The sequence below is a fragment of the Brachypodium distachyon genome, chromosome 3, assembly GCF_000005505.3.
Source record: "Brachypodium distachyon strain Bd21 chromosome 3, Brachypodium_distachyon_v3.0, whole genome shotgun sequence".
Lineage (NCBI taxonomy): Eukaryota > Viridiplantae > Streptophyta > Magnoliopsida > Poales > Poaceae > Brachypodium > Brachypodium distachyon.
This window is the reverse complement of record NC_016133.3, coordinates 42855692-42863471: the sequence shown is the minus strand read 5'-3', so window position 1 is coordinate 42863471 and position 7780 is coordinate 42855692. Positions and strand designations below refer to the sequence as shown.

The 7780-nt window shown below is 48.0% G+C and overlaps 1 protein-coding gene across 2 annotated transcripts; it reads left to right on the top strand.

The window, feature by feature from the left end:
• Positions 1 to 574: 574 nt before the first annotated feature.
• Positions 575 to 3876, top strand: LOC100835430 (triacylglycerol lipase 2). 2 transcript variants are annotated; one of them, XM_010238468.3, is made up of 9 exons: positions 575 to 862; positions 1046 to 1165; positions 1650 to 1790; positions 2004 to 2114; positions 2219 to 2362; positions 2706 to 2746; positions 2835 to 2914; positions 2999 to 3094; positions 3204 to 3876. In XM_010238468.3, exons 1-9 carry the CDS (start codon positions 656 to 658, stop codon positions 3530 to 3532), a joined length of 1269 nt encoding a protein of 422 aa, XP_010236770.1. In that variant the 5' UTR covers positions 575 to 655; the 3' UTR covers positions 3533 to 3876. The 2 variants fall into 2 exon arrangements, with proteins under 2 accessions (XP_010236770.1, XP_014755757.1); XM_014900271.2 differs by having other exon boundaries at positions 606 to 862; positions 936 to 1165.
• Positions 3877 to 7780: the final 3904 nt, after the last annotated feature.

The window sequence follows — 7780 nt, the reverse complement described above, 5'->3', positions numbered from 1 at the left end:
CCTGTTAAAAAAAATGAAAAACTAATATGTGGTGTTTACACTCCTCCTTTGTAAACTAGCTAGGGAGATGCGAAAGCATTGTACAGGACGAGTGTATACACGCACTAATTGCATTGATGTTTTTTTAAGACGATTAATTGCATTAAGTAAGTTGTTTGACTCGTGCGCGCGTACACACAATCGATCGATCGATCCCCCCACATTCCATTCAAACCTTTTCCTTCTCATTCTTCCGAGAGTCCGGTACGGTTACAGTCTTACAGAGAATTAAACAGAAATAAGTAGTAGGAGCAGTAATAACTCCCGAAAAACGCACACGGATAACTCAGTGGGTTGCAAGCAAGTAGTAGTACTGCTAGAAAAGCAGATAAAGAGACGACCATGAACATCACGTCGATGCAGGCAGGCGGGAATCTCGTCTCGCTCACCGGTCGGTCTATCCATTCACACACCCCCGGGGGCCGCGCACTGCACGTACACACAACACATCTCGCATCTTAATTTCTCTCGCCGTGCGCGCACTAACCTCGGCCCTCCACGCTATAAATAACCCCGACCGCCCCTCCATGGATCCACCACGTACTACTGCACCACCACTAGCGCTTCCACTACAGAGGCTACAGCCTCTGCTCGAGCAGAGCAAATTAAGCAGAGCATGGGCAGTGCGGCGGGCATCGTCGTGGTCATCCTGGCGATGATGACGACGATGATGATGAGCCTCTGCTCGAGCCTCGCGGCGGCGCGTGTCGTGACGACGAGGTGGCGCCGCCACCGGCGCGACGTCGTCGCTCCGCCGGCGGGCGGCGGTGGCGCCTGCGCGCTGGCCGTGGCCCCGTCCGGCTACCCCTGCGAAGAGCACGAGGTAACTAACTAGTATACGTTGTCCGTGGATTAATTGTTCGACGTATGCTGTATTTGAATTGATGATCGATCAGGTTGAGTTCATGGATCACGCAAACATGCATGGTATCTGAACGAACGTGTGCACCCTGCCGATCGATCGAACAGACGTCTGAGGAAACTATTCTGCGATCGATGGATGTAGGTGACGACGGGGGGCGGATACATCCTGAGCTTGCAGCGGATCCCGAGGGGCCATCCGGGGCGCGCCGGCGGATCATCAGGCGCGGGGCAGCCGGTGCTTCTGCAGCATGGGGTTCTCGCGGTACGTATATACCATGCGCGTATCCACATACAGCATATGCGCATGGGCATGGCCGCATGGCGCTAAACATTCTAAATTTAGCTCCTTTTTCCTTATAATCAGTTCCACGTGGTTCAATATATTCGCACCGGCTCCTATGATGCATGCACAGATGCGCTGCACTATCTCCGTTTGTTGCATCGATATCTCTCAGCTGTCAGGCCAGCACTGTAAAGTCAAGTGTGCGCGCGTGTGGGTGTGGCACAAAATGTACTTCTAATCCCAATCCCACGTTTTGATATTTTCTTTTCTCGCCGAAAAATATACGTTCTCTCGTGCGTACTAGCTATAGCTACTACTGCTCCAGTACTAGTAGCAAACTACGTCCAAGTAACTGGAAATGGATTATATTGGACCGGTACGATCGACGTGTCCAGAGGTCGATCGATCAGATAAGGTCGAGTAACTGACTAACAAATGGAGTTATTGCGGCGGTACATTGCAGGACGGCATGACATGGCTGCTGGGGTCGCCGGAGGAGTCGCTGGCGTACGTGCTGGCCGACCGCGGCTTCGACGTCTGGGTCGCCAACAACAGGGGCACCCGCTGGAGCCGCCGCCACACCTCCCTCGACGCCACTTCCTGGGTACGTACGTTGCACCAATGCACCAATTAACCTCGGTACTTGATCCAATTATCTCGCATTTTCCAAGGATATATATATCCGCGCACAAATTCAGCACACGTTTCACACGAAAGAGATATGTCCAAATTAATCTCCGCAGAATCAGGGACAGAGAGGTCGGTCTTAATCTGCACTGTAATCAGAATTAACTCTGCGTTCACCGAATGCATGCAGAGGTACTGGGACTGGTCGTGGGACGACCTGGTGGTCAACGACATGCCGGACGTGGTGGACTACGTGCGCACCCGCACCGCCCACAAGCCGCACTACGTCGGCCACTCCATGGTACTCACTCACTCCACTCCACTCAGTGTCGCACTACCAAAGTGGCTCTCTCTATGCGTGCTAGCAGCTCTTGTTAATCGATCACTTGCTCTATGATCGAGCAGGGGACGCTGGTGGCGCTGGCGGCCTTGTCGGAAGGGAAGGTGTCGGAGAAGCTCAAGTCGGCGACGCTGCTCTCCCCTGTCGCGTACCTCTCCCACATGACCACGCCCCTCGGCATACTCCTCGCAAACACATTCGCCGGAGAGGTAGTGCCTGACTTAACTAGCTACCCTTACTTAATTGCTTTCTTTATCCTTTTGGTTCCGAAACTCTGACAGCCGATGCGATTTTTATTCCCGTGTTGTCAACATGTAGAGAGTATTTTGGCCGTAGGAGCATAAACTTTTCCTCTCTTGTTCATAATGCATCCATCATGGAGAGTATTAATTTTGGCCGTTCCGAAACAAGCTAGCCATCTTCATTACGTAGGAGCATAAACTTTTCCTCTCTTGCTCATGTGCATCCATCACGTAGAGTGTTTTGGCCGTTCTGAAACTCTGACAGTCGACTCGTATTTTCTTCCCCCCCATGACAACAACAACAACGCAGCTCATCTCTGACCTTGGCGTCGCCGAGTTCAACCCGACGTCGTACGTGCACTTGCTGAATCTCGATTGTGCCTTCAGTTTCGATCAGAGCGGAGCTGTAGTATATATGTAACACGTGTATGCGTTCCAGGCCTGAGGTGACCAACATTGTCAGCGGGCTGTGCCACAACCCTGGGATCAACTGCTACGACTTCATCAGGGATTTCACAGGTGATTAATCAATCAATACGGAATCTATAATCTTAGGACCTTGGATTTCAGATAATTCTCATCTGTTGTTTTTGTGTGTTTCAGGGGAGAACTACTGCCTGAACAGCTCGGCGATCGACGTGGTCCTCCAGTACGAGCCCCAGCCGACGTCCACCAAGACCCTGGTCCATTTCGCCCAGAGTATGAACTGAAGCAACTAATCTCAGCCCAAGTTTCAAAGCTAAATCCAAAATTTCGCCCCAAATTCCTCAATTGCTTGATGAAAATATGTTCGAAATCTCTGAAACAGCGTTCCGGGCCGGCGTGCTGACCAAGTACGACTACGTGAGTCCGGAGGTGAACGTGGAGAACTACGGGCAGGAGGAGCCGCCGGCGTACAACATGAGCCGCATCCCGGTGGGGTTCCCTCTCTTCCTCAGCTACGGCGGCCAGGACGATCTGGCCGACCCCGCCGACGTCGACCTCCTCCTCGCCGACCTCCGCCGCGGCGGCCATAGCGACGCCACCATGACGGTGCAGTACCTGGACAAGTTCGCGCACCTCGACTTCATCTTCGGTGTCTGCGCCAAGGATTATGTTTACAAGGACGTCGTCTCCTTCCTCAACCGCTTCAACTAGCACATAGCAAAACAGACCGACAGGCAGACAGAAGAACATCTACTAGTATACAGTATACTACACGTAGTCGTTGGTGCAATAATGCCAAGGAGAAATTAACACATTCATAGTCACAATGTTTCATAATTGTTTACATGATAGGTGCGTACATGTTTAGCTGCCTATGAAATCGTCTCCTATGTTGTGCAACCTCTGGCGGCTGGCCGGTCCCGGGGTTACACATCAAGATCGTAGTCGAAGAAGTTGATCATACACACAATCACAAAGTACAGTAAAGTAGATGAACACCAGAAAGTAGAGAGGAACATGATCTCTTTATTAATTTTTGATCTCAAGTGTACGTACAAGGGGTAGCCTCCTCTCCTTTATATAAGCCAATGGATAAGAGCCCACAACAAACTATTAGGTGGAGGAACGAGTCAACAGGTGGGTTGGTGGGGGGCGCACGACTCGGTGGCCACCCCACCCTGTCATTGGTTCCTCAACACTCCACCTTGGACGATTATCTGTACGCTATATGCCTCAAAAACTCTGAAAAAACCTAGTGGAAAAAACACATGAAGAAAGAGAGCATATGATACGTTGCTATGTTGCACAGATTGTCTCGTTAAAAACCTCATGCAAGAAACACAAGAAAACTCGCTGAGGAAAAAAGTACAACCTACTCAATCTCCAAGATGAGTACTTGATGCCCATGATCAAGATTTAACGATGAATATGTGAAGTATCTCTCCCTAGACCTTGCATCTCACTAAGTCTCAACATACCGATTCCACGCACACACCTTTCAAAAGTGGATGCTGGTAGTGACTTGGTGAACAAATCAGCAAGATTTTCACACGACTTAGTATGCAAGACCTTTACCTCGTTCATCTTTTGCAACTCATGTGCATAGAAAAACTTAGGATTTATATGTTTGGTGAGATTACTCTTCACATAACCCGTTTGTACTTGTGCAACACAAGCTGCATTATCTTCATAGATAATGGTGGGGGTCGGGACGGTGTTCAGCCCACAGGTCTGCTGAATGTGGCGAACCATCCGTCGAAGTCATACACACTCACGTAATGCTTCATATAGTGCTATGATTTCTGAGTGGTTCGTCGAAGTCGATACAAGACTTTGCTTTGACGATTTCCATGAAACAACAGTTCCACCACATAGAAAAACATATCCAGTCTGAGACTTGGATGTATGCGGGTCCAACAAATACCCAGCATCGGCATAGCCTATCAAAGATAGGTCTTGATTTCTTCTATAAAATAGCTCAAGATCTTTGGTCCCTTGCAGTACCGAAAGACATCCGTAACACCTTTCCAATGCCTTTTGGTAGGTTCAGAGCTGTACCTAGCAAGCAAATCGACGGTGAATGCAATGTCCTGCCGTGTACAATTCGCGAGGTACATGAGTGCTCCAATAGCACTCAGGTAAGGAAATTCTGAACCCAGAACTTCCTCCCCCTCTTCTTTCGGCCTCAAAGGGTCCCTGTCTTGCTGTAATGACCGCCCAATCATGAGAGTCTTTGAAGGATATGCCTTGTCAAATCCAAATCTTTCCAACACCTTTTGAGTGTAGGTAGACTGGTGCACTAGAATCCCATCATGGGAATGTTCCAGTTGCAGACCTAGACAGAACTTGGTTTTACCCAAATCCTTCATCTCAAATTCCGATTTCAAGTAGGAACTTGCTTCCTCAATATCCTCAGGTGTACCGATGATATTCAAATCATCTACGTACACCGAGATTATACAGAATCCATCTTGGGATCGCCGTATAAATACACATGGGCAATCTTCATTGCTCGTGTAGCCCTTTTCATGTAAAAAATCGCTCAGGCGATGATACCACATTCTACCCGACTGTTTAAGTCCGTACAGTGACTTCCTGAGTTGAACACTGTATAGACCTCTGTTTGCTCTGTCTTGGTTCGGAACCGGGAGACCATCAGGTATCCTCATATAAATGTCCGAATCCAAGTTACCATACAGGTAAACGGTAACAACATCCATCAATTTCATTTTTAAGTCCATATTGACTGCCATTGAGATCAAATATCTAAAGGTAATTCCATCCATGACCGGGGAGTAGGTTTCCTCATAATCGACCCCAGGTCGTTGAGTAAACCTCTGAGCAACTAACCTTGCTTTGTACTTACTACCTCATTATTTTCATTTCTCTTGCGGACAAATACCCACTTATAGCCGACAGGGCGTACGTGGGGAGGGGTTCGACACACAGGTCCAAAAACCTCTCTTTTGTGCATAGATAATAATTCGGTAGCTATTGCCTTCTGCCAATCTTTCCAATCCGACCTCTTCTTACAATCAGCGAGCGAGTTAGGCTCGGAGTCAAGATCGATGATTGCGGCAATTTTCTTAGCAAAGTTTATGTCGACATTAGCAGCCGCTCGGTTTATTGATTCTCCCGTGTTAACATAATCTATGGCCATTTCGTCATGGGGCGCATCATGCGCATCCTCTGTCTCCACAGGATTTCCTGGAGCGAGGTCCTTTAGTTTTTCCGTGTCGATGTGTGCGCTCACATCTCCGCTGGGTGCTTCAACTGTTGGAAGGTTAAAGTCCGGAATTCCTTGCGTTGGAGATTCCGTACTTTTGCCAGGTCTCAATTGGCTTCCCTCACTCTCTCGGAGCTTTTTAGTAACCGAGTGTGATAAATCCCCCTTGTCCTTTTTCGTCGGGCGTCCCCGAGTACTTGGGATTTGAGGAACCGGATTTCTCGTCCTTTTAGGCCTTTGGACTCGAGCGGGTAGACCCACAGGATCCTTGGGTATCTCTACCCTTTCCGGTACATTGCGCGTAGGCACATGTGATTTTGTCACACTTCTCAAGTCACTAAAGTGATCAAGCAGTTGATTCGCTAAAGCATGCAAATCTATTATCTTTTGGACTTCTCTATGTGTCTCACTTGTGCGCGGGTCATTTGCGTGGATCCCCGTGGCTTGCCACGTCAATTCTCGACTTTTCTCATCAATAGGTTGATTTCCTCCCCTTAAAGTCGGGAAGAGATCCTCGTCAAAAATGCAGTCAGCAAAGCAGGTCGTATGACAGTCTCCTGTCATGGGGTCCAGATACCTGATTATGGACACAGTCTCATAACCAATGTATATCCCCGACTTACGGAGCGGTCCCATTGCTGATCGCTGAGGGGCTGGTATCGGTACATATACCTGGCAACTGAACCTACGAAGGTGGGAAATTTTCGATGCCGACCCTTGCGCTAGTTGGACAGGTGAATGGATGTTGTAGGCCGTGGGTCTATAGTTGATGAGATTTGCGACGTGCAACACTGCATGCCCCCAACACGTGGTTGGTAAATTACAACCCCGAAGGAGTGGTCTGGCAATGAATTTAATCCTCTTAATCAATGCCTCCGCGCTAGTCCATTTTGCGTATGGACATGCGGTACAGAGTGCTCAACCTTAATGCCAAGTGCCATACAATAATCATCGAACGCTTTTGAAAAAAATTCTCCAATGTTGTCCATTCGAATAGACTTTATACGATGATCCGGGAAATTATTCCTCATTTGTATGATTTGCGACATCAACTTGGCAAAGGCATGGTTCCGTGTAGACAACAAGTTAACACAGGTTCGGCATGGTCTCATCCCATTATCAGCTATCACGGTAGCGATAGTCGGGAAAGACGTGTGTGAAAGCACACATAGCACAAACTCAACAGGGGTTGGCCAAGCTTAATAGAATCAGTTAGTGCTTCCATTTTGCACCTCCCCCTCTAAGTTATTGCGAGGTTAAACCTCGTGCTATTACATAGCCTGAAAATACTTATGACATGCGAGGATGAACAACACATGTGGAATCAGGACCATCTGTTAAAGCATAACACTTTCCCAACATGTATGTACCTGTCCAAAAGTACAAAGGGATGGCGCAATGCCTAAATGTTCTCCTCGCAGGGTGGTGGCGGTAGTCAACAAGACACCAAGACGATCAACTCCTCAAAAGCTACCAAGCTCCGAGAACAAATCCACATCCAAAAATCAAGTCCAATCATTTTAGGTCGGCTCCTCGAACTGCAGGTTCGTGATACATATCATTAATGCGAATTTTTACGAGATTTCAACATATAATCTCGAGGTAACCTCATGTAACCCATCGCATAAATGTGATAAAATGATATAGTTGTCCATAACAATGTTCCAATATTTAAAACATGCGAGTTCATGTCTTACTTAATGATTAAAAGCAATAAAGCATATTTACAATTA

What these genes read in the sequence shown, in the direction of transcription:
- LOC100835430 (XM_010238468.3), top strand. Translation starts at nt 656, where the DNA reads ATGGGCAGTGCGGCGGGCATCGTCGTGGTCATCCTGGCGATGATGACG. An exon ending in GCCGAGTTCAACCCGACGTC is followed by an intron (nt 2,747 to 2,834) that starts GTACGTGCACTT and finishes TATGCGTTCCAG; the next exon opens with GCCTGAGGTGACCAACATTG. An exon ending in CCTGGTCCATTTCGCCCAGA is followed by an intron (nt 3,095 to 3,203) that starts GTATGAACTGAA and finishes TCTCTGAAACAG; the next exon opens with CGTTCCGGGCCGGCGTGCTG.